This window comes from Rhinolophus ferrumequinum, chromosome 20, assembly GCF_004115265.2.
Source record: "Rhinolophus ferrumequinum isolate MPI-CBG mRhiFer1 chromosome 20, mRhiFer1_v1.p, whole genome shotgun sequence".
Classification (NCBI taxonomy): Eukaryota; Metazoa; Chordata; class Mammalia; order Chiroptera; family Rhinolophidae; genus Rhinolophus; species Rhinolophus ferrumequinum.
The window spans coordinates 17,264,819-17,290,627 of NC_046303.1; the positions used below are offsets into that span (position 1 = coordinate 17,264,819).

The 25,809-nt window shown below is 39.4% G+C and overlaps 1 protein-coding gene across 2 annotated transcripts in view; it reads left to right on the plus strand.

Moving 5' to 3' along the window:
• The window catches only part of IGF2BP3 (insulin like growth factor 2 mRNA binding protein 3), a 113,415-nt gene that overhangs the window by 68,273 nt on the left and 19,333 nt on the right, over positions 1-25,809 (plus strand). For both annotated transcript variants that reach the window (XM_033088578.1, XM_033088579.1), the window contains 7 exons: positions 3,029-3,080; positions 3,176-3,239; positions 12,756-13,037; positions 16,801-16,935; positions 18,220-18,342; positions 20,553-20,688; positions 22,223-22,348. In XM_033088578.1, coding sequence (XP_032944469.1) covers positions 3,029-3,080; positions 3,176-3,239; positions 12,756-13,037; positions 16,801-16,935; positions 18,220-18,342; positions 20,553-20,688; positions 22,223-22,348 — 918 coding nt within the window. The remainder of the gene's footprint in view (positions 1-3,028; positions 3,081-3,175; positions 3,240-12,755; positions 13,038-16,800; positions 16,936-18,219; positions 18,343-20,552; positions 20,689-22,222; positions 22,349-25,809) is intronic.

Consider the following 25,809-nt stretch of genomic DNA (forward strand, 5'->3'; position numbering starts at 1 on the left):
CTTCTTTCCCTTCTAGTTGGTATTTAAACTTACCTAAGCATAGAGAAATGTTTTCTTTCTGGCTTGAGTAAAATAAATTTAAGAATGAGAATTTCAGTTAAGAGATTGTGGAAATGTTGGAAATGTGCAGTGGAAATATTTTTGGTTTTTTGTTTTTACCTTTAAAACAAGGCTGTTTAAAAGAAACATTTGTGATTGAGATTAGATGGGAGAGAAAAACATACAAATGTCCTAGAAACTGAGAGGGGACAAGAACCTAGGGATGGGTGGTTTATGTGATAGATAACAGGAATATTTGTCGTATCTTCCTGGTTAATGCAGGATAAATCAAAAGGGCAGAACTCATCAGAAGTAAGTTGTATTTACTCTTGGAGAGGTCAGTGGATCTGACTGGCATGAGACAATTTGGTAGTGCTGCTTGACATAACACATTCAAAGAAACACCTTCCTAATAGGTGAAAGGAAAACTGGTTACTTAGCCTTGCTCAATCATTTCAGGCTTGGAAACCCTTCTGGGATTTGGGAATCTGACTGGGCTACTGACAGTCGTCCCCCTATCTCTCAGTTGTGATTATCCCCAAACTTGTGCATAAAACTTTGAAGACCACAAAGACCCTTTGAAATCCATCTGTGGTATCTAGGTAAAACCCTCTAAGTTGTGCAGTTAACGTGTTCTCAGTTAGGAACCAAGATTGATGCTGGACCTATTTTTCTTTTAAGGATTATAGCGTTTGTTTGTTTGTTTGTTTTAGAGTCTAGTTTATTGAAGTATAATTTACATACAATAAAATTCACCATTTTTAGTGTATAGGAATGTAGTTTTTAATTACTTTCCCAGAGATTTTACACTGAGTATAGTTGACAATCAGTAGCATTTATTATTTCTTAGGAATAACTCTACAATTTTGTTTGAATGTATTAAACTTTGCACAATATATGCAATGAAAATTTTTATGTACATATCCTTGATTTTTTTGTTAAAAAATTTAGTTGTATAATTTATGTCTGTGTGTATGTACATATTTACATGTAAACATATAAATATATGTGTATGTTTGTGGGTGTGTACCTATATATAAGTATATATAATTTACACATCTCTGTCAGTGAGCCTTTTGGAGAACATTATTATTGCAGGTTTAGTCAGCAGTGTTTATAAATCATGGGCGTTTAACTTTTGTATTGTTTTCTCTATAGTAGTAAAAGTTAAGGTGATATAAGCTAAACTACGTGGAGAGTAATGTATTAAATTGTTGAACAAATGGCTTTTAGGAAGAATTAAGAATGATGTTTATTTAAATTAATATATTAAATTGGCAGTTACCCCTTACTCTCTATACCCCTCCTCCATCACCACCACCTCCACCCCACCCCCCAAGATGTTTAAGTTGCCATAAAGCTCTACTATTAGAGTGGTTTTCATTTAAAAGCTAATTTTTAAATGGTCAATGTACCTTTCCTGCAGCTTTAATTATTTAAGATGGAATAAATTAAAATTCCTTGTTAGAATTCTGTTAATTTATGTATAAAATTTTGATATTGAAAATTAAAAAAATATATATGTAGGTTGCTTTTAAAAAACGTTTAAGGCGTGACATGCTGCATATTATCCATGTGGAGGGCATTGTAAGAATTTTCCTATTTTTGCCCTTTATAAATAAATGTCTTTTTGTGTGCTAGGGATAGTACAGTGAACAAAAAAATTCCTATTCACATGGAGCATACATTCTCGTGGCTGAGACAAACGAAATTTTATGCAGTCAGTTAAGTGCTCTAAATTAAAAATTAAAAATTAAGCTTTATGATTTAACAGTAGCTATAATTGGAGACAAAGATTAGGGTGCTTCTATGAATAGGACTCCCTCAAAAGAAATTCACCGTGTCAAAACTTGACTATGAAAATCTGTAACTATGCCATTCACAAATAGGTAGTAACTTTATTTAAAATGAATAAAAATAAAAAGCTTATTCTCAGACAAACGTTGCCATAGATTTCAAATTGGAATCAGTAGACAAAAATGAAATTCTGAAAGATACAGCATAAGATAAACATTCCTTTAGAAAAAATTGCTTACAGTTTAGTAGGAAATTACCATAAAAATTTATTAGTGTGTTTCTTAATGCTTTACTGTGTTCTGGGGGCCATAAAACATTCTCAAGGGGTTGTCCTTCAAATTTTGCAATTAAATTGATGAGCAAGTCATTAAGTATAAATTAATAGAAACTTGTCACAGTTCTTGGAAACTGAGGACAGTTGAATTTCGTTTTTACCTATGAGACATACACCTGCAGTTTATACTATAATAAAATTTAGTTACTGTTTTAACGACCTCTCATTAGAATAACATGCACAGACTGTAATGATTCAGCTACAGGAAAGATGGCAAAAACATAGTCTCCAATTGTACATTTTCCAACCCAGTGTCGATTTAGAAATTTTCACTTCTTTTTTACACTTTTTACTAAGTATTGATATACCACTTAGGTTAGTCTTTAAAGACTCCAGGTAGAATATCAACTATGTTCTTTCTTCATTTTGCTAGCCTGTCTTAAGACAGTAGTCGTCTGTTCCGATACACCCATTATAGCTATAAAAGGAAGTACTCTGAAAAGGAACATCTTAAAGAAAAGATAAAACTTAACTTGGGCTCTTGTCTTGTGACTTTTATACAGGGAGGAAGTAGGTGATGTGTTGCTGTATGTATGGGAAATATATGCTTCTTTCTCCTCCAGCCTCAGAAACCAGGTGGCTGTAGCTTTGAACATTTTGCTGAGCTGCCTTACTTCCTGATTACCCAGAGGATCTTGGGTAACCAAGATCAAGTCAGGGATTTTGGGATAGGCAGAAAAGAGAAGCCCATGGGGTACTCTCTATGGTGCCTTTTCCTTGCTTTTGAAATCAAAAACCCCAGTTAATTTTGGGGACATTTTTCCATCACAATTACTTTGTGATTTGCAAACATATTTCTGCCCTTGCTAATAATTTGGGAAACTGAAAATTTGTAATTTTCTCTCCCCCTCCTGATAGGTGCTGGATAGTTTACTAGTCCAGTATGGAGTGGTGGAAAGCTGTGAGCAAGGTACATGTCTTCTCAATTGCTTTCAAATTTGTAAAAAGAGGGAAGTGAAAAGAAAACTAACTTATTTTTTTCTCTTCCTTTTTCTCTTTCTCTAGTGAACACTGACTCGGAAACTGCAGTCGTAAATGTAACCTATTCCAGTAAGGACCAAGCTAGACAGTAAGCAATTTAAAACTTTTTATATATAATGACTAGATGAAGTATAGTACTTATATTTTGGGTTGGTGGATAGCAGAAATAAACTTCTTTATTTTGCAAAGTTTGACCCTGCAAATCTTTTAAAATTTGAATGTCTAATAAGAATTTGCATTGGTTAAAGTTTTACTACATTTTCAATATATCTTTAATGCCAATAGAGTGACATAGTATGAAGCTGAATTATATCTTATTTGCAAAAAGCGGTAGGCCTGGGTATCGTCAAATTACATAAAGACTTTATTTTATCCAAAGCTGGTAAGTTGATCATGTATTAAACTAACAACAGTGTTAAATGTTAAGTTTTCTTGCTCACTGATTTTTCTAATGGTAACTAATATCACTTAGGAGTGTGCGGACATTGAACCAATGTAGTCTGCCTTTAGATTGGTGGAAGAAATATATTCCAGTGCAACTGGGAGGCAAAAGTTCATGAATCAAAAAAAATAAAATCTCAGGAAAAGATAATTCTGTAGGCTTGGGAATGATCTAATGAACTGACTGAGCACTAGAGAGAGAAAATGAGGACCCCACCAATACTGCTTTTGACAGATCTGCTCAAACGCCATCGTGAAGGAATGGCAGGCAAGGTGCCACAGTGCTAAGTGTCAGCAGTCCATTGGTAGTCTTAACCACCTCCAGATACAGTATGGGCTGGAACAGACTGTCCTCTGTGCAGGAAGGCTGACAGGAAAGACCATGCTGGCTGACTCTGAGGGCGAAAGGGAAGAGGTGAAACCAGTTGCAAGAGTGGGAATTGAGCGAGGTTACCAAAGGCAATACCACTCAGGGAGGAACTACAAGAGGAAAGATAGGAAAGAAGGAGATGGAAATTTGCACAACACAAATGGAACTTTATTTTTTTTAATTGGTAATATTCACATGGTTCAAAAATTTAAGGGTCCAAAGATATATATAGTGCAAATCTTACTCCTCGTATTGTTCCCCAACTTCCTTAGAGATAGCCATATGGAAGACAAATATATGTATTTTTCCTCCTTTTTACACAAATGATAACCATAACAGTTGAGTGTTTTGTACATATAAATATATTTTTTGTAGTTGTCTAAAATGTGATTGTATGGATATGGAGGCCTTAGTTAGTCCCAAATTGGATGTTTAAGTTACTTCAAGTCTCTTATAGTTATGAACAGTTAGTGAATCTCTTTTTGCATATGTCATTTTGTATGTGTGTGAGTATAGCTGTAGGTTAAATTCCTAGAAGCAGATCTGGTGCTGAGTCAAGATATATATGCCTTTTATTTTATTAGACATTGGTAAGTTATGTTTCATAGAGCTTGAACTAATTTAAATTCCCATGTGTGAGTCCTTTCTTCTTACTCTCCCCTAACACAGGGCTTTCTCAAACTTTGCTGATCTAGTAGGTAAAAAGTAGTATCTAATCATGTTAATTTCATTTTTTTCTCATAAGCAAGCCTTACAAGATTCACTTGTAATGTTTTAATGAGACTTTTAAGATTTTAAAAAATATTCTATTTTTCCTTCTGTTTGTATGTAATATGAGGTTTTTGGACATCTAGAAATTGTGGTATGACTTGTAAAACTGAATTTTCCCCCCTTCTTCCGCCTACCCACACCCCCCAACTCTGGTTTAAGCCGTTGTTTCTCAGTCTAGCTGTGTAGGACACAGCTCCTTGGCCCATGCTGGTACTACGAGCCTTTGGCTCCCCCCAGCTGAGGCAGCTGGTCGCCAGTTGGTCGGCCGCTCACAGCAGCCCACCGCAGCTCACGCTGGCTGCTGGCTGCTCAGGATAACCCAGCTCCAGGGAGAGCTATTGTTCACAATCTTAGCTGTAGAGGGCGCAGCTCAGTGGCCCATGTGGGAATCGAACTGGTGACCTCGGTGTTAGGAGCACGGCGTGTGCTCCAACCACCTGAGCCACCGGTCCGGTCCAAAACGGAATTTTTTTAAACAAACTTTATTGTTCAACCATATCATCTAAGAGGAAGAACAGGAAAATTTCACATTTTAGACCCCAAGTAGATTGGAGCATAAAAATGAGGACAGTGAGAATGTAGAGACTCCATTTGTCTTACCTGCTTCAGATTTTAGAAAGATTTATAACGAATATTTGGTGGACCCAAATCTCCCTTGGATGGAAAATATGGAATAACACAATAAACCCAAGGATATTTGGAGATTGTCAGAGGCCTGTTTTAGTTGTCATATTTGAAAACTTATGTAAGGCTAGCTAGGTAAAGGGGAAAGACGCTTAATTTGACAGTGGTTTTGTCATATGGGAGAACATAACCTACATAGTTTTGAAGAGACAGAAAATGAACTTCAGTAGGGACAGGTTGACATTCCAAAGCATTAAGAGCACAGCACAGGAAGGGTAGACGGGTCAGTCAAGGCAGAGTAATTGCTGAAAATAATCCTAACCTGACAGCAAGCTGCATGTGGAGACATTTTAGTTCTAAAAGTACTTGGTGGTGCTGATGGTTGGAAATTGGCAGTGTCCTACTGATCCCCAGGAGGGAGGAAAGGACTGTGAGGAATTTGTAATTCCAGTAATTAGGTAACCTAAACAAATAAATTGGGCATTTCCATGAGGAATCTCTTGTTCTAATAGTCAGTCAGTTAACATTGATGGATCACCAGCTATGGACCGGAAGGTGCCAATGCATAAAGGCAAAAATCCCTGCTCTTACGGATGCGCCGCCCAGTGGTGAAAGAGTATTTGGAGGGAGATCACCTGATTTTAATTCCTGCCCAATTTAAGGATACTTGTTGGAATATTGGGTTTTCTCCCCCTCAAGAATCCCAGAGATCAAAGAAAATTGGAAAATAATTCAGAGAACATTAATAGATGTAAAGAATGGAAAAATCAGTTTTGTGACACAGTGTTATGAAAATTTCCTATGAAAGCTTTCTAGTCCGTTTTTTTCCAGATACGGAGTACACTCTCACTCTGTGACGAGAATTACTTGTATTTGTGAGGCACTGGATGTAGCAGAAAAAGCATGGCCTCTGACTGTAACCATGATCTCTGAGCTTCAGTTTTCTCAGCTACAAAATGGGGGTTGACAAGAAACAAATATCTTCACGCCTATGGGCACATATTTATAGGAAAGAGTCTTATCAAATGGCCTTCCACAGAGGCACCCAGTAAATAGTACCTCCTGTTCAACCCACTGGTTCTGGGCTGCTTCTAGAGCAGCATGAAGTGGCTGGAGCTGGGGAAGGCTGGCCCCGCCACAACTTGCTCCACTGACCCTCACAAGCCTGTTCTCTGGGCTCTGCATGACGGCTGCCTAAACCAAACCCTGGCATTTCTCCATGCCCTTTCCTTGGCAGGCCATCCAGAACTCACATCGTTGGGTAATGAGGGTTGAGTTGACTTCTTTTCTTTCCTTAGCACCTGTTACTTGTGAGTCTGTGCCCCTGGGAGGTGCTTGTGCAGGTGTAGGTAGAATATGGAGGTTAAGAGGATCCATCCCAGAGTCCAATTCCATGGAATGGATTCTCTGTGCCACCACTTGTCTAGCTGTGACTCTGGTCAAGTTAGTCTGTCTTAGTTCATACCCATCTGTGAAATGGGAATAATTGATAGTTCTTAGCTCATGAGGCTATTGAAAGAAACTAACAGAATGCTTCTAAGACACTTATAATATCTAACAAGTAGTAAAATCTCCAAAGGTTGCAGCTATTACGCATGTTTCCAACATTTTTCATTGCTGTTGATGATTCGCTGTTCTTGTTCAGGATACCTCATTTCAGATAATGACTGGCCACTGGTCCTCAGGAGTTAAGGACCTAGTTTAAAAGCGTTTGTGGCTGCCTCTTTTTGTTCCTTAAGGTTCTATGAATGCCACTTTTAAGAAGATTGAGTCCTCGGAGTAGACAGAAGTTAATGTGGAAATTCCTGCCACCTTGTGGCCAAGAAAAATCAAAGATTACTAGGACATACATACATTTGTTTAATCTTAAGTCTTGAATTATTATTAAAATAATAAAATGAGTAAAATTTATAAAAACAATAAATCATTAAAAAACAGAAGTATGTATTTAGTATTTCTCATTCCTTGCAGCAAGAGAGGCTTGGGTCTCTGGAACACCTATTTCCTTCCAGAGGTGTTCACATAACACTGTCAAGGACATGCATCACTCACTGGAAGATTTGTAATGTGTGACAAAGAAATAGCCCTTTAGAATTTGCAGGCATTTAGTTCTTATACTTTTCTTTAGGGTTTTTATTTCTGATGTTTATTTTTGGTGAGGGAATAGGAATATAGTTTGTTTCTATTTTGAAGCTTTCATCGCAGATCCTTCTATATGAGTTTGAAGACCTGTATCAGGTACACAGTTATGATTAGACGTGGTTGAAACAACTTGGCTGATGGCTAAGGGGTGGAAAATCACCCATAAACTTTAAAAATTATGTAAATAGAAGATTTATTCTAGAAAAAAAATAATAACAGGTAAAGCAGCGAGACAAAGGAATTTCTTGCCATTTTGACAGAGATAACCACTGTTAAATTTGCCATCAAATTTTGTAGACTTTGTCCCATGCGTTATAACTTTTAACATTACGAAGCTCATTCTGTAGGTGATCTTTCTCTTAACTATATTTATACTGTTTGTAACCTCTATGTAGTATTTCATCCCTACCCCAGTCTATGCCTCCGATTCTCCATTGGATATCTAGGTTGTTTGCAGGTTTTGTTGTGGTTGTTTGCTTTTAGAGCTGCTTTAATTAATATAGTCCTTTGCAGGTAACTATTTGGGCTTCGTCCATCGTTATTTCCTTAGTGGTGTTACCTGCAGTGGTGTTACCAGGCTTTTGGTAATTATTGCTGAATTGTATGTTTCAACCTGTTTTTCTTGGTGCAAGCAGAAAACTGAATTGTATGACTTTTCAATAACGGTTTGACCTCATTTTGTTAGGACCTGTGCTACACACAGCAGTGAGGTCAGGGAATAAGCAAAAGGAAATTTTAGACTTGGACTTTTGCAATTGAAAGGGATCATAAATCTAATCTTTGAGGTTTGTAGGTGAGGAACCTAACGCCAAATAAGAAGGGGATCTTCCCAAGGTCACATGGCTCCTTATTGTTCCCGCTGGGCTACAATGTTGGTTTCTAGTTCCTCCTCTTTTTCACGACGAAGATCTGTATGTGTGTCCCTTGGAAAAGTTTAACTTCTCTGGGTTTCCTTTCTTCTTCCCCTCACCCTCATCCTTGATTTAAACTACTTATTCTCTCTTTCTCTTTCAAGGCTCTTTGGGCTCTAAGCTGTGATCTATCCCAGTAAACTTCTTACTAATACGGATATGTGCTACCAGCTACTCACCATCTTTGAAATGACTCAAAATAATGTCAGAGCAGTCAGGTCATGAAGAGAAACAGGATTCTGAGCGATGTACTTGTTGGATAAACATCTTTGACTTCTGTTGACCTGAATGCATATGTTTTGAATACTTATAACAATTGGTCATCATATGTCTTTTTTTTCAAGGTGTTTTTATTTTAATTGAGGTATCATTGGCATACATTATGTAAATTTGTTCATTTGTATGTCAGATGTATGACATAATGATTCAGTATTTGTATACATTGTGAAATGATCACCACAATAAGTCTAGTTACATCGGTCACCTTATCATCGTACATCTTGTATACACAGTATGTTTTGTGAAAATACTACAATGTTTTCCCCCACAGACTCAGCAAACCACTAAATGACATAACTGAATATCAGACTTTGTGCAGAGGAAGGTTGTAGTGAACTGAAAGTTCAGAAACTCAGAATCTTTAGTCATGAGAAAGCTACGGCTTGCCGTTAGGTTGTTCCTGTACTTTCTCAGCTATGTCCAAATTTGGAGCACTGTGGTTTAAGGGGTTGGAAACTCGGCTTAGTTAGCAGTTAGAGTGCGGGGTGTCACAGTGTGTGCTGGTTGCCCTCTGACAGCAGCAGCCCGAGGCTGGAGCCCTGGGGGCCCAGACTATGCACAGTCCTGGAGCACCGTGCTTTCTGACCTCCCGAGTGAGAGAATCTTTCCTCCTCAGAAAAAAAAAAAAAAGAAAAAGGAAAAAAGAAAGAAAAGAAAAACTTTTAAAAGCAGCACAATGAAGTTGGGAAGTTATAGTTTATGCCAAGTCTAGAGTTGTTTCCTGGGACACATGACTTCAGCCAGCCCCAGAATACATAGACGCTTCTGGTGACTTGCATGTTTATATCTGTTTATCTCCGTGGAGGAGGATGTCTGTCTATGTTTGTCTCACTCAAGGAAGAAGTTCTTTACCTTGTTTTTCTAACATTGCTGACTGAATTCCGCAGTCAAAATTTACTTATTCTTCTAAAGTCGGCAATATTCAGTTTTATAGTGGGAAAGGGTATTACAGTAAACTACACTGCTGTTTATGCTTGTAGGTATAGTGGATTCCTTCACTGGGTTCACCTTTCCTTATGTTTCTGAAAGCACCTTCAGTGATCTGTTTCTCCAGGCTTTTGAAGAGTTTTAAAGTTGTTTGGAATAAATATCTAATTGGTTGAAATGTCTGCAATTCCAACTTTCTATAATAAATATGCATCGTAAATATTAATTAAAATTTCTCAGCGCTTGCCTTCCTTCAGGAAAAAACAAACTATTTTAGGGCCCTTCCTCCATATTTCCCTTCAGGGAAAAGGGGAGAGGGAGAGAGCAAGGAACAGTAGGTTACATAAGGCCCTGTTATCAGGACATTGGTACAATCAGCTGTGATATGTGCCTGCCGTCACCCTGGGAAGCTTATGAAAAGAATGCCCTCTGACACAGAATCATATAGAAACATCCCTAGATAGATTTGAAAAAGACAAACACAAAATTATGTACATTGTGATCCTGGTTATGCTTTTAAGAAGGTGTTGAACACGTACACCATGTGTGTAACCATGCAGAAAGGACTGGTCTGTCTGCGGAAGTTATCCTGGTTAAAAGTGATTCTGGGAGTTGGTGATAGTGACAGAAATATCTTGTTACTTTGGTGTTTCTATATGATTGGGATCTTTTGTAATAAGAGTTAATTCGTGTGCTAGGCACTGTAGGACAGTGAGGTAACGGGGATTGAAGTCAGAGAGGAGGGCAGAATTCTGGGTCCTGAGAACATCAGGACCCAGATGTTCTGGCTGTTAGGCCTGCCTTCCAGTTCCGTGTTTTTGGTGCCCTTTTTGGTGCTACCATGTTTCCCTGAAAATAAGACCTAGCCGAACAATCACCTCGAATGCGTCTTTTGGAGCAAAAATTAATATAAGACCAGGTCTTATTTTACTATAATTAATGTAATATAATATAATGTAATATAACATAATATAAAATAATATAATAATAAAGACCGGGTATAATATAATGTAATACCGGGTCTTATTTTTTGCTCCAAAAGATGCATTAACGCTGATTGTCCGGCTAGGTCTTATTTTCGGGGAAACAGGCTAGAACCATCTCCTCCCTCCATTCCTCCCCACCTCACCCCAGTCTTATTCGAAAATTGAAAGATCTTCAATGAGGAAGGCAGTATGTGAACTAGAAATGACCACTGAGCAACTCGAGAGACCATTTCGTGCCTGTATTTCTTCCCTTCCTGGGCTGAACTCAAAGTCCATTGGAACAGAATCTGAACAAAGAATCTGAATCACCCTAGGAAAAGTGGGGGACAGTTAATTTGTTTTTAATTTTGTTGTGTACTGGGTGTGTGTATTATTAGAAGTGTGTTTGTGTGTTTGAAATCTTGCCCATATTTTCTCTATTCGTTTTTTATTGAATTCTCTACTTTTAAAATACTTAGGTAAAGTAGAACACAACAATAAGGGTGAATCTTATAAACATGATAGGTAACAGATGTCAGACATGAGAGAGTACGTGACATGTGTACTAATATATACTTATATATAGACTTCTAAAACAAGAAAATTAATCTGTGGTGTGAGAAGTCTAGAGGAGGGGCAGTTACTAGAAAGAGGTGCCGGTCAGGCGTCTGGGGCACTGGTATACCCTAGTTCTGGATCTGGGTGTGCATGTTTACCTTATGAAGATTCATTAAGATATATTCTTAAGATTGGGTACTTTTCCATAATAAAGTTCAGAAATGAAAAAAAAAAGGAAAGGTCCTCAAAATAGAGGGATGGATGGATGGATCGATGCATGGATGGCTAGGTTAAATAGATAAGGTAGAAAATAGCTTCACTTGCTTTTTCTGGTTCATGATCCCCCTGCCTCTCAGATCACAAGGTTAGGGGCTGCGGGTTTTCTCAGGAACTGGCTCATAATAGGTACTGAGAATTTATTGAGTGATTGATTATCCTGAGTATTAAATCCTACCAATCTCCCATGAGTGGTTTAGAGAGAGAGTCCTTTGATGCTGAAAATGTTTTAATATTTGTATTTTGTAAGAGGGTGAAATGAGGGAGGTATATATTTCTAACATCTTTTACCTTCTGATTTGGAAAGATTAGCCCGGACAAGGACAGCCCACTCACTTCTCTTGCTGTTTGGGTACTCCTAAGTTGTTACTAACCTCTTCGATAAGAACTTATTCAAGTTCAATTGCAGCATTGTTTACAATAGCCAAAGGCATGGAAACAACTGAGTGTCCATTGATGGGTGAATGGATAAAGAAAACCTATTCCCCTTCCCTTCCCTTCTCTTCTCTTCTCTCTCTGGAATAGTATTCAGCCATGAAAAAGAATGAAATCTTGCCGTTTGCCATAACATGGATGGATCTTGAGGACATTATGCTAAGTGAAATAAGTTAGAGGTCAGACAGAGAAAGACAAATACTGTATGATCTCAATTATATGTGGAATCTAAAAAACCAGAACAAAACAAACAAACAAAAACAAGTTCATAGATTCAGAGAACAGATTGGTGGATGCCAAAGGTGAGGATGGGGGTGGATGAAATAAGTGAAGAGAGTCAAAAAATACAAACTTTCTAATCATAAAAAAATCATGGGGATGTAATATATAGAATGGTGGCTATAGTTAATAATACTGTAGTGTATATTTGAAAGTTACTAAGAGAGTAGAACTTAAAAGTTCTCATCACAATAAAAGAAAATCTGTAACCATATATGGTGGTGATCAGTTTACAATACATACAAATGTCGATTCCTTATGTTGTACACCTGACACTAAGTAATGTATGTCAATTGTACCTCAATAAAAAATAAATTTAAAAGTTTGACAAATAGTATTTTTTACTTTCGATTTTTTTATTGGAAGATGGCAAAAATATGTTTCCTTTGGAAAATTGTTGGTCTTTCCTGTGTGTACTTCAAAGGAAAAGTGTGTGTGTGTGTGTGTGTGTGTTGGTGGGATGGAGTGTTAAGTGTGTTCTGGGTTTGCTACTTGTTCGGTGGCTTTATTCAGAAGTTCTAGAGCCAGTGATCCTGAGTGGAAAAGGTGGGTATTGCTCTTGCTGGAAGGTTTAATATATAGCTCGATTTCTCTTTAGCACCCCCTTGCTCTTTGTCACCTTTCAGAGCGTTAGACAAACTGAATGGATTCCAGTTGGAGAACTTCACGTTGAAAGTGGCCTACATCCCGGATGAAATGGCTGCCCAGCAGAACCCCTCTCAGCAGCCTCGAGGTCGCCGGGGGTTTGGGCAGAGAGGCTCATCGAGACAGGGGTCTCCAGGATCAGGGTCCAAGCAGAAACCGTGTGACTTGCCCCTACGCCTGCTGGTTCCCACCCAGTTTGTGGGAGCCATTATAGGAAAAGAAGGTGCCACCATTCGGAATATCACCAAACAGACCCAGTCTAAGTGAGTATTCCCGGCTGTGTGGTGGGTGTTCGTGTTTTCCCCTTTGAATCTTAATAACAAAGTATGTTGTTCTGCTGCTGGGTGTTCGTCTGAAAATGGTTATGATCCCTTCTTGTCAGTGCTTGGGAATCAGGGCGAACCTTATGATTGATACCTTAGTGTTCGTTTCATAAAAATCTGGGGCTAAACCTTTATCTCAAAGGGGAGCTCAAATTTTCACACATTAATAGAAAACAAATGATACCGAAACCATTTGTGACAGGGGAGGCCCTGGCGAACTAAAGGGCCACTTCTAGGTTGTTCTCTATGTCTCCAATACCCAATGATACCTGCCTTTTTGTTTTTGGAAGTGATTTTCTGAGTCCAGTACAGACACAGTTTTTCAGCCTTGCTTTACTTGAGGAAAGAATCGTCAGCTCCTGGTCTAGATTTATCTCATGATTAAGCCATGTAGCCAGATGGCTTTTTCTTTAGGATGTGGATTGGGAATTTTAATTTGCACATTTTAGGGGTTGAGAGATTCTTGGTTAAACATTGGAGCTAACTTTTCAGGTTGAGAGATTCTTGGTTAAAGCAGGAGTTGTTTGTTAGGATTTCCCACAGTGGCCACAGTGCTGAGCACGTGGCCTGATATACAGAAGTCTCTCGTATTTGGCAAATGAGCGAAATGTAACTCCAGTGCTTCACATACGAGTTGTTTTGCTTTATTAGCCATCCTGCTATGCTGTATGCTACTATTTTGACCCAAAGAAGCTTGGTGATGACCTCTCTCTCCACCCCTACTTCTGTGGAGTACCTGGGGATTGTGACAGCCATATTTCCTGAAGAGCTGTGAGTGTTCCAGGGAGAAGAGGCTGTGTACAAACCTCTCTTGTGTCACTCTACACCAAAGCGTAGGGAAATGGCCTGGGGCCAGCTACAGAGATAGAACTACGGAGAGTCTTGCCTTTTAAATTTAGTAGGGAAGTGGATTTCATTTGATGTGGTCCAAGGAATTAAGGAGAGTCTTTTTCTGAAAGTACAACTATGGTGCTGTTTGTTCCAACAGGCTTAAGAGGGTCTCCATATTCATCATAGACACTGTGCCTGCATTCAGTGAACCAGTTGACTGATTTCTCACGCAGAACCGAAAAGAACTGTTGTTTAATGGTGGTGGCGTGCCCACTCCACCTGCAGAGTGGCGTCTAACCCTGCCTTCCCCTGCTTTGAAGCAGGAGATGTTGGGTGCTGGTTACCTTTGTGCTAAATCAGTGGCCTTGACCTCATGATGTAGCAGGTGGGGAAGACAGTTGAACCATAGCCTCAATCAGTTTTATTGTTAAATTGACTGGTTTTAATCTTAAAGTCAAAGGGTTTCTTGCCTCCCTTGATCCACCATTACCTGCAGAAACTAATTATTAAATGGTTTTCCTTCCTTGTTGAGTGGCAGATTAGAGTTGTTCCTTTTAAGGATACTCATTTCCTTGTCAGAGGAAAGAGTTTCTGTGATTTAAATGGAACTGTTTTATTTCAGGCTGGAAGATGGAGGCTGAAAAGGGAAGGGAAGCAATTTTTGTTATATCTGACGATTCATTTGCAGAGCTCTGCCAGTGGATTTAATTAATTCTTGCCATTGAAACTAGTCATTATCAGATCCTCTGTTTCTGGAATGACTTCAGCGGGTTACCTAATCTGTAAAGCAACAGTCCCTTCTCTCAGAGGATCAGAGTTGAGTAATCCTTAACATTGAACAGGTGGAAATAAATTGGAAGGAGGGAGTTCAACATGTTACCTACTGGAAGATAAGCAATACTTAACAGTGACCGGGGATTGAAACAGTGGCTGGAAAAATGGTTCTGAGATTGGGGCTATTATCTAAGGCACTGTGTTTTATTGGTTATTTCTAGTTAGTCCTTATTTGTTTCATTTCTTCATTCATTCATTCATTTCACATTTTTAGAAAAGATTTACTGTGGAACAGTGTGTTTCTCCAGGGCCGCTCAGCTCCAAGTCCAGTCGCCGTTTCAATCTTTAGTTGCAGAGGACGCAGCCCACCATCCCATGTGGGAATTGAACCAGCAACCTTGTTGTTGAGGGTTTGCGCTCTAACCAGCTGAGCCATCTGGCTGCCCCATTATCCTTATTTTAGTGATAGGTTTTACCTCTGAACTGTATCTTCAATTTTCAACCAAATATTTAGGAAAATGAAATCCATACCTCGATTTAATTGGCGTGATGAAGTGGTCATTCCCATGGCTTTATTTTCTTGTGTTTGAGTGGCCAAAGGGACTCACAGGTATCTAATTTTCTCTGAACACACTTTTTTGGATAGCTGATTTCTTTCTTGTACTTTTCCAACAATAGCAGACTTGTTTCGCATTCAATGCAAAATGTACAAGTCTGCAAAAGAAAACAACAAAGAGTTCCCCTTCTTCATCTCAGCTCCTGAGGTCGTCATTGTTAAGCTGAGGATGTATCTTTATAGGACTTCTTCCTTGTGCCTACAAACAAGTGTAGCTTTAAAGGAGAAATCTCATCATGGTATGTATTGCGTTTTTTCATGGGAGATCAAGGACTTCATACCATGTTGGTACCTGGTACCACATGTTTTTAAACAGCTGTGTGATATGGATACACTGTTACTTAACCATCTCTTCCTGGTGGACATTTAAAGTAATTCCCAATTCTCTTTCTACTGTAAATAGTGCTCCAGCGAACATTCCTATGCCAGTGGTTTTCAACCACAGGTGACTCTCCCCACCCCTGCCCTTTTGGATATTGCAATTTCTGGAGACATTTTTGGTTGTCACAACTGGAACGGATATGGTGTAGGCATCTAGTGGGCAGAGGCCAGGGATGTTGCTAAACACGCTACAATGCACAGGACAGACCCTACAACAAAGAATTAAGCTGGTCCAAATGTCAGTAGTGCCGAGGGTGAAAGCACCACTCTTGACCCACGTAGGAGACATCTGTACGAGATGTTACGAGAAGTAGAATTCTTGAGTCAAAAGGTGATAAGCATTTTAGCTTTGATAGGTTCTGCCAATTTGTTCGACCCTCCCACCAAACCTATGGGTATGCCCAGTTACCCATCCTCTTGCCAAAACTTAATTTTATCTATCAAAATATTTGCAGGGCTGGAAGAAAATGCACCTTACTTTAATTGCTGTGTATATACTTACTAGTGAGGTTTAACATTTTGTGTTGATTGGCCATTTGCATTCCTTTGAAGTAGAATTGCCATCTCTTTGGGGTCCTTTCCTGTCACTTGGTTACTGACCTTCCACTGTGAAGGAGGAAAAATGTAGGAAGAGCCTTGCAAAAGGAAACAGATGAGCGAAATCTCAGATGATGAATAGTGAGAGAATAGTGTGTAGACCGGGGAGTTCAACCTGGCTTGTAGGATTCCAGCTACAGCCCTCTTGGCATGAATTCCAGTTCCTATTTGTTTTAGAACAGAAGGAAGCCTTTGTCTGAAGGCTCTCTGACATGAGATGTTTGTTCTCTGTCACTTAAAGAGAAGCGTTAAGCAGATATGGAAGGGCAGAATGAAAAGATGTCCCTGCTTGGTCAGATTGAGGGAAGACAGAGGAGTGTTCCTGGAATTAAAATTCATCTCTAGAGCATCCATGTTGACAGTTTATCAAGAGCTTATGCTCTTGATGGAAGTGAGTCATCCCCTCTGCCCAGAAGTCCTATGACTTGGAAATTGGTCATTATAGACTCTTGCGAACGCGTGTGTACAGCTCTTGTTTTCCTCTCTCCTTGTGCCCTCCCGAAGAATCGATGTCCATCGTAAAGAGAATGCAGGTGCTGCTGAGAAGTCCATTACTATCCTCTCTACCCCCGAAGGCACCTCTGCGGCTTGTAAGTCTATTCTGGAGATTATGCATAAGGAAGCTCAAGATATAAAATTGTGAGTAAAGAGGATGAACCGATGAAGAGGTTGATATTCGTGCTGTTTTATTGTGGCTTTCTATGACACCATCCTTGGGGATTGCCGACAAACACGGGGACTTGCTGTCCCAATGAGCTACAAAGGTTGGCACTACTGATTTGGTTGTAAAGCATAAGTCCTTAAAATATTTTATTGTCACTCATGTTTGGATATGGGGTGAGTGGTGGTAATGGGGTAAGTCCGGCTGTAGAAGAAGGCGACTGGGGAACATGAGAAGCCCACCTAAGGTCCAGGAAGTATCTCTGGGATTTAGCCAAGGCAGGGCCCCAAATCCTCACTCTTTTCCTCTGAGTTCACGGGGGCTCCGTTCCCATCATCTGCCCAGCCCCACCCAGCAGCAGCATCAGGGAGTCAGGAGGTGGGGGAATCCCTAATCTCGTGCTAAGGTAAACTGGGGATTTATTTGGATGTTCCATGTTGGAACTCTAAACATCTTTTCCACAGAAACTGTGAGTGGAGGTTGGGTTTTATGCTTTTAGTGTTCAGCCCAGTGCTACGCAAAAAAGTAGACTCCAGAGTAAAGTGCTGGAGTTAGCCTGGAGACCTAATCACCAACATTTAATTTGTAGGGACCTTTAAAACAGTAAATGTATTTTTAGTTATAAGGTGTTATATGGTGCTATAAGATTTTAATTCTTTTTTAGTATAGAGAAAAATAAAGAAAAAGCCCATCATCCAGATAACCCCAATGACCTTTTAAACAGTGATATGTACGTGTCTATGACTTGGACATTCAGAAAGGTACAAAATGAAACATGAAGCCCTTGCTTCCTGCTCTTACGCTCTTCCCCTAAAGAGTAACCACTGTCGAGTTTCTTCTGTTCCCTTGTATAAATTGTGCATGTATCGCCAGGTATGTATTTTAAAATTTATACTAAAAACATACTATTTTGCATTTGTACATTGTGTTCTGGTATTGGGGGTTTAGGAATATGGATTTGAGTAGGGAGTGTTTTCAGAGAGCTAACAGAACCCATCATTGGAAGATATTCCCTGAGATGAATAAAGGAAAACTTTTAAAGATTAACTTCTATCCAGATACCTGTTAATGTTTCTTCACGCCCTCTATTCAGGCACTGCTAGAATGTAGGCTAATGGTCAGTAAGCTTTAAACTCTCCCTCGCATGATGCTTCCTCTATGGTAGGTAGGAGGTAAATGTTTAATGAATGAATATTGTCTTTCTACCAAAGAGTAGGTTTCCTTACCTTAGTTTCATGACCATTTTTTTTTTTGATTTACAGCACGGAAGAGATTCCCTTGAAGATTTTAGCCCATAATAACTTTGTAGGCCGTCTTATTGGTAAGGAAGGAAGAAATCTTAAAAAAATTGAACAAGACACAGACACTAAAATCACGATATCTCCGTAAGTGCTGCCTTACCATTTCGTTTGAATTAGAAAATTTTCAAATATTTTTATGCTGTGGGTTACATATTAAGCATAGCTTCTTCAATTTTATAGCTGTTCTGTTTTCTTTTGAAAAATGTCAAACACTGTTTTTAAGCTGTAGGTTACATATTAAGCTTAGTTTTACAGCTGTTTAAGCTAGCCTGTACTGCCATACTTATACTTTGTTTCTCAAACTCAGTCTCCTATCTACTACCTGTTTCTAACCTATATTGAAAGTATTAGCTATTCCCACTAAAGAGGCAGGAAGCACTAAATAGTTTACATTCCTATTTCCTAGCTGAAGTTTTGGCTAAGTTTTCTGACATATACTCCCAAAGTCAGAGTACATAACCCAGTTTATTATCCACTGCTGTGTGACAAATTATCCCAACAGCTGGCAGCTTAAGACAATAGTAAACATTTATTGGTCACCTCGTTTCTATGCATCAGGACTTCAGAAGCAGCTTAACTGGGTGGCCTGGCTCAGGTCTCATGTTGCTGACGAGTCAATGCTGGCTGTTCGTGTGAGGCCTCAGTTTTACCACAGGGGCCTCCCCGCATGGCTGCTGGGGTGTCCTCAAGACAGGACAGCTCTCTTCTCCCAGAGTGGATGGTCCAAGAGAGCAAGGTGCAAGCAGCAATGTCTTTTATAACAGACCGCCTCAGAAGTCACACTCTGTATTCTTCTAATGGTGTTCACACAAGTCAGCTCTGTTCCGGGTGGGAGAGAACTCACGTCCTGGGCAGGGGCTCATCCTGGAGGCTGGCTACCACATCTAGAGTCCATGAATGCTGTGGAATTATATGGAAGGATGGTTTTCTTCATCTGAGGGGACTACTCTTAGTTTCCCTCAGAGTGTCCAAAAAAGATCAGGTGGGAAGAGCTTGATGAACCAAGGAAGAATGGTAGGGAAAGACTGAGGCAGCATGTTTGTGTCGCAAGGAGTTTTCAAAGAAGGAGGGTGGTAAGGAAGTAGGAAAGTCATGCTTGGTTGTAAAGAAAGAAAAGGAAAAAAAAACACCTCACAAAGTGGTAAATATAATAAATGATCCTACTCTGTCTCAAAGTTTACGTTCAGAAAGGGGAAGGTTTTAAGTGAAAAAAAATCTTAAAAGCTGTTCTAGAAGCAGCTATTTCAAAAACTGTAATATAACATCCTTGGCAGGGGTGAGGTGGGTTGGGACTGGAGATTAGAAATGCACTTCTGTAAGTAGTCTAAGACAAATAGTCTTATTGTGTAGATGTGTACATTTTTAGCAACTTGTAGGGGGAAAAAAGGAATAATATCCCGTTCCTCTGGCTCAAGTTTAGCTTAAGATATTCTGCTAGTAGTGAAAATGAGAATTGTAACTCTAGGACTGTAAAGGAGAGGTACACCAATATTCCGTATCCTTTCAATCTATGTCCTTAATCTTATTTTCCATGGTAAGTAGCTCCCACACATTCCCTCTCAAGGCTGTTGACTAGCTCACGTGTCATCTAAGTGAATTTTGAAGCTTCAGCAGTACCTGGGTTAAGCAGGGAATATTACTGCTGCATTCTAACTTTTTAGTTGTCTGAATGGTCATCAAGCGACCATTTTTTAAAAATTTAGTCAAGATGGATTGACTTACATTATTTCCTTCAGCCTGCTTTGATTTCAGTTCTAAAATGACTGGCAAAAAGTAAGTTTAGACACATGAATTCTGGTTTGCCTTTTTGGACTGTTTCCGTGCTTATTCCTTGGTGACCCAGAAAATGCAACTGTGTGAGAATGCCGATTATGCCTAGAATTAGTCAGTGCAGACTAGGAACGTACTCACTAAAGGTGACGTGCATCTGGTTCTTGGTTTCTGCTAAAACTGTACATCCCTCCATTCGTTTTCTTTATGTTTCACTTTTAAATTGTGAAAATGGTTCAAATGTAAGTGGTCAAGAAATACACTGTTTAAAACAGGGGCTTAGTTGAACTATGTACACCCAGTCATTTTTATTGAGAAGGGAGGAGGGGGCCGTATTTCCTCTCGTGTTCTTGGATTCACATCTTTGGGAGCTTACTCATTTCTCCTCACGTCTAACCACTCACTTTTACATACTGCCAGCCTCCACAGTTGGGTTTTAATTGCCATCTGTGGCTGAACTATTATTAACTGTCTTCCTGCTGTAATTTCCATTCTCTTTCTTTCCTCTCGTTTTCCACCTGCAGGTTGCAGGAATTGACGCTGTATAACCCGGAGCGTACGATTACAGTGAAAGGCAATGTGGAAACGTGTGCCAAAGCTGAGGAAGAGATCATGAAGAAAATCAGGGAGTCTTATGAAAATGATATCGCTTCTATGAATGTTAGTGTTAATATGAAGGATGTGTCTTTCTTTTGATGAATAGTTAGAAGACGTTTTCAGTTGCATTAATATTGATTTCTTTAATGGTGTCATCATTAGATGGAGTTTCTCATTGATTTTTAGCACCGTAGTGAGTGTCTGGGGAGAGTTGGGAAGACACAGGCGTTGACATTAGGCTTGACTATTTCTGTGATTTTAGCAAATTATTCAGTCTTTGAGACTTAGCTTCCTCCTCTGTGAGGTAAGGCTAATACCTACGTAAAAAACGTTGCTATCTCCTGCACAAGGTTAATTTGAGGGAGTAAGTATAGTAAGAATGTGGGCTTTAGAGGTGTGTAAACTGGGTTTGAATCCCAGCTCAACCATTTATTAGCTGCAGCTCTATTCTCTTGGACATGTTATTTGGTCTCTCTAAGCATCAGTTTCCTCTTCTGTAAAATGGGACTACTGCCTATGTTGCATGCGTATTAGAATTACAGTAGATACAGTGTATGTAAAAGCTGTTATGAATACAAATTGAAAACTTACTTAGTTACTCATAAACCTTGGAGATAAAAAATCATCTGCGTAGTACAACTAAGACAAAAGTGAATTGCCAACATTCCTTAATGGGTGGAATGGTACTGAAGATGTAATGTTTCAAAAGTGCATCTTGAATTTTCAAGTAAGTGATTGAAAAAAAATTCCACTGTGCCTGTCACCTGAAACATTACATCTCAAAGAAGGAAAATGTGAAAATGATACTTTTGTGAGAAGAGCCGAGAATGCTAATCGTTTGCGCCACTTGACTGCTTGTCTGCCTTCACGGCATCACTGCTCATCCAAATGTTTGAGTCAATCGGGACTTCTTAAAAGATTCTCAAGTATGCTCAAGTCTCGACTAACTCTCTAACCTCCACCTTACTTCCTCAACCCTTAGAAAATTAAACCACAACAAAAATCCCCTTTGTGGGCTCCTGGATCCACTCCAAAGATATGTTGAGTTGCAGCAGTAACATGCAGATGGCACCTGATTTCCAAACACCTTGACTTTGTTTTAGGTCCTTAGACCCATGACTGCCAAATTTTACCCAAGGAGTAAAAATCTCGTAATAGCTGGTTCTGTATAGTATCTGGCTTGCTTTTCAGTGGACAAACCTTGCTTGCTGACTTCTTCCACCAATGCCAATTTCCAGTCTGTATTCACCGTGTGCCCACAGTATGCAGAGGACACATTTGTCTGAGCGCTGTCAGCTGGTCCTAAAGAAAAGGAAAGCTGTGTTCCCTGCTTAGAGAAACCCCGTGTGGCTTTAGATCAAGGAGGGGGGCAAACAAGCACACGGATTTTAAAATACCAAGAAATAGAAACAGATAAAAACTCTGTACTCAAGTGTAGCCACACGGGAGCACCTTGGTTCTAAAATTTGATTTTTAATACAATGATTTTTTTCTCTACCAGGCAAGAGGCCACAATCTGATTATTTTCACTTACTGAATGTTCAGTGACCCTTGATCTTTTCATTGTAAAACGAAGGGACTTTTTTTCCTGTTGCAGCTTCAAGCACATTTAATTCCCGGATTAAATCTGAATGCCTTGGGTCTGTTCCCACCCACTTCGGGGATGCCGCCACCCACCTCAGGGCCCCCTTCAGCTATGACTCCTCCTTACCCACAGTTTGAGGTAAGATGATATGCCTCGGCTTTCTTTATGGTTGAGTGGGATACAGTCAGACTTTGTTGCCTTCGGGTAGTGTGACATGAGATGTGTACTGGGGAAAAATCAGAAAATTGTCCCTTGCGATCTAGCATCGGTTTAGCATCAGCACATGCTTTCCAGGTCTGGTCACTAGAACCTTATCTACTTCTTCGGAGACAGACAACGTGAATTATTTCTTTTGAAGTTTTTGGGTGGTAGAGTTGTCAACATGTGCTTTCAAATATCAAAAGAAATAGTTTTGTGCATGTGTGTGTGCAAACGTTCAATAGCTTTTATTTATTTTGTAAACAGGTATAAATTATTAAGAAATAAATCTTATTTTCATATTTGCTTTTGGAGAATAGCATTTTCCCTGAAGTCAGAAATAGACCAGTGATAGTCTGAAAATAATTGCAGCATAGCAGGCACCTTGTGTAATAATTCTTTTTCAAAGTAGTTCATAAGTCAGTTGTATTATCAGTGATGGTTGGGGGTAGACAATCATGTGAACTAAAATTAACAGCACTCAAGGATCTTCATTCATGACTTCTTTTTACCTCTCCCCCTTCCTGTTTGGTTTTCTCCTTATCATAAAACATGTGAGTGGTATCTCCGACCCCAATTTAGGGAAATATCCAGGTGGAATAGGTTGAGGGGTCCCATGATCCCACTGTCTAGAATACGTGGAGAGTAAAATGCCCCTGGAATTCTACAGAGGGCACAGGTTGCTGAGATTATCCGTATTTTATCCTTGTAGGAATGAGACTTGCCTTGCCTGTCCTTGCAACCACGAGACTGTTAGGTGTTCTTAGCTTTTGCCCTCTTCTTATCAGCAGCCTTTGCATCTTCCCCTGCAACTCGTCTGTCACTTGCACATGTTTGGGCCTGGAAACCATACGACAAAGCCTATTAATCTAAGGATAGGCCTCAGAATTCCAGCTTTGTGTCAAGTGTGACTAGTTCCATGCGTTAAAGGAAGCTTCCCCCACAGCTAACGGGGCTGGGAGGTAGCTGACGCATCTGCACATTGATGCCAAAGAGTTGAGAGCCCAGGGTTTGTATCCCTGCCGGTCAGTCTCCTCTTTGCTCTCAGGTTGTTGTCTCACTGGCACAATGAAGAAACTGAACTAGATGAATTATGTCTAAAGAAGGACTCATCTTTCAGGTCAACTGTTTCTAGTTTTTACAGAATCCAATAATATAAAAAGTTTAAGAAGAGGATAAAAGTGAGCCTAAAATAGGAATTTGAGAGTACACGGATTGGACCGCGAATATGCCTGCTAGAGTCTTTCTTACAAATAGATGCATTTGTAATATGATTGCATTGAGGGCAGACGTATCTCTGATAGTTTTGTGCAAAATGACGTTTACTGAAAGCGAAAAGGAGCTGATGATTTAAAGGGACTCTGCTAGGGAAGCTCTCATCTAATCTACATTTCCGCTCGCTGCCCTAACCTCGGTTTCTCTCTGAGCAAATCACTTCACTTCTCTGTTCCCCATGTCCCCAGTTTGTAAAATGAACTGTCACTTTTACTCTTTTCTCTCTCTCTACTGGTTACAGGTCATGTTCCCATGAGTAAAGCCTCTCACGTTATGAGTGGGAGCATTTCAGAACATTGTTGGACATCATCTGTCTTATACACTTAAGTGGATGCTTCAGTAGTAAAAAAAAAAAATGCCTAAATGGAATTGCTAGGTAGCTATTTTTTAATTACACAAATAAAAGAATAGGAATAGTCTCTGAATTTAGTCAATTTTCTGATTTAATGACACGGTTCTGTGTCTTAGGTTGCAATGTTGTTAGAAAAATTAAGATTGGTTTAAGAGAAGGGAGATCATATTAAGAACTTGTATTTCTGAGGCACTTTTACAATTTTAAATGTCAGTGACTTAAGTAGCAATTTTGTTTTATGTTAAGAACAGGAGAAGGAGGTCAGTGACCTTGGTTTTATTGAAAGTGAGCCAAGAATAGGATATAAGGAAGATCTCAGTGGGATAGGTGGTCTTTGCTTCTCCTGAGATTTTAAAACTAAATCACATAGGTGCAATTACATAGGAACAGCCAGTGAGAACAGGAAAAGATGCGGAAGCTGCCAGCAGAAGAAGTAGAAACACTGCAAGAGAGCAGGAGCTCAGAACCCCTACTGGCCTGGTGGTTTCAAGGGCAGGAAAAGGAAATTCTCATGATTTATTTATTTATTTATTTTATTATTATTATTATTATTATTTTTTGAAATTCTCATTCTTAATGTTATAAAACGTGGACAGTCTTAGCATTCCGTGTTCTCTGCGTAGTTCCGATGGGCATTTTACTCTGCCTGTATGCAAGGCGGTAAGAAATGGAATCCCCAGCTTTACACCGGACATCTCCCTGTATTGGTGTAGTCGTTACCACCTAAAACATTCAATGCAAATCTGTCCCCTACCCAGTTGGAACAGTCAACAAGTTGTGCAGGTATCGCATGTGTTGCGGAAGATGAGTGTGACCTTGTAACTTTTCTAGAGATTTAACTTCATCTCTCTCTCTCTGCCTTGGACCTCAAAGAATGTATCAGGAATTCTCCATAGAACTTAACAGTGGAAAGGAGACATATTTTTCTACCTTCTTCAAAACAGAAGAAATCTTTGCCTTGGTGGGTTTTAACAATAGGTGCCCACAATGGGCTTTCCCTCGTACATAGGTGCGTAATCTTCTCTTGGACAGTTGGTGTATATTTTTGCAAACTTTGTAATTATAGGTGCTTAGTAATGAGAATATTGTACTATTTTGAACTTTTCTTCTTGAGGACACTCACCTTGATGGTAGCCACAATAGCCTCAGAAGTTTGGCAGAACACTATTATTTAATAGGCAGTCTGTGTGTAAATTTCCCATTACCCCAATTCTGTCCTACGTATCTGTGTGTTGTCAATAAAGAATCCAATCTAGGATCAAACATTGCATTTAGTTGTCATGTTTTTAGTCTCCTTTTTTAAAAATCCTGAACAGCACTCCCTCCTCGGCCCCCATTTCCCCTTCTTTACGGCATTGACAAATCCAGGCTAGTGGTTTTATAGCTTGTCCCCTAATTGGGATTTGACTGCCTCCACCCGATTAGGCGCAGATCATACCTTCTGTTGGGGCAGGAATTTCTTCTCCGTATGTCACACTGGGGAGCAAATGATGTCACTGTGTTGTATTGTGTGTATTGGTCAAATTTGATCGTATGATTAAGGTCGTGTCTGTCCAATTTCTCCACTGTAAAAACTGGGATTCAGAAGTAATCAGTAGTGCTTTGAGAATGTGTGAGTATTTGGTTCAACAGTTTTTCACCCAGGGGGTTTAATATCCATTGCTGACATTTGCCCTTATCATATAGTCCCGTCTTTATGTCTGTCTTCTTTTACACTGTAAGCTGACAACCTTCTGTAAAGTAGAGCCTTCTCCCTGACTTAAAAGGAAAACTT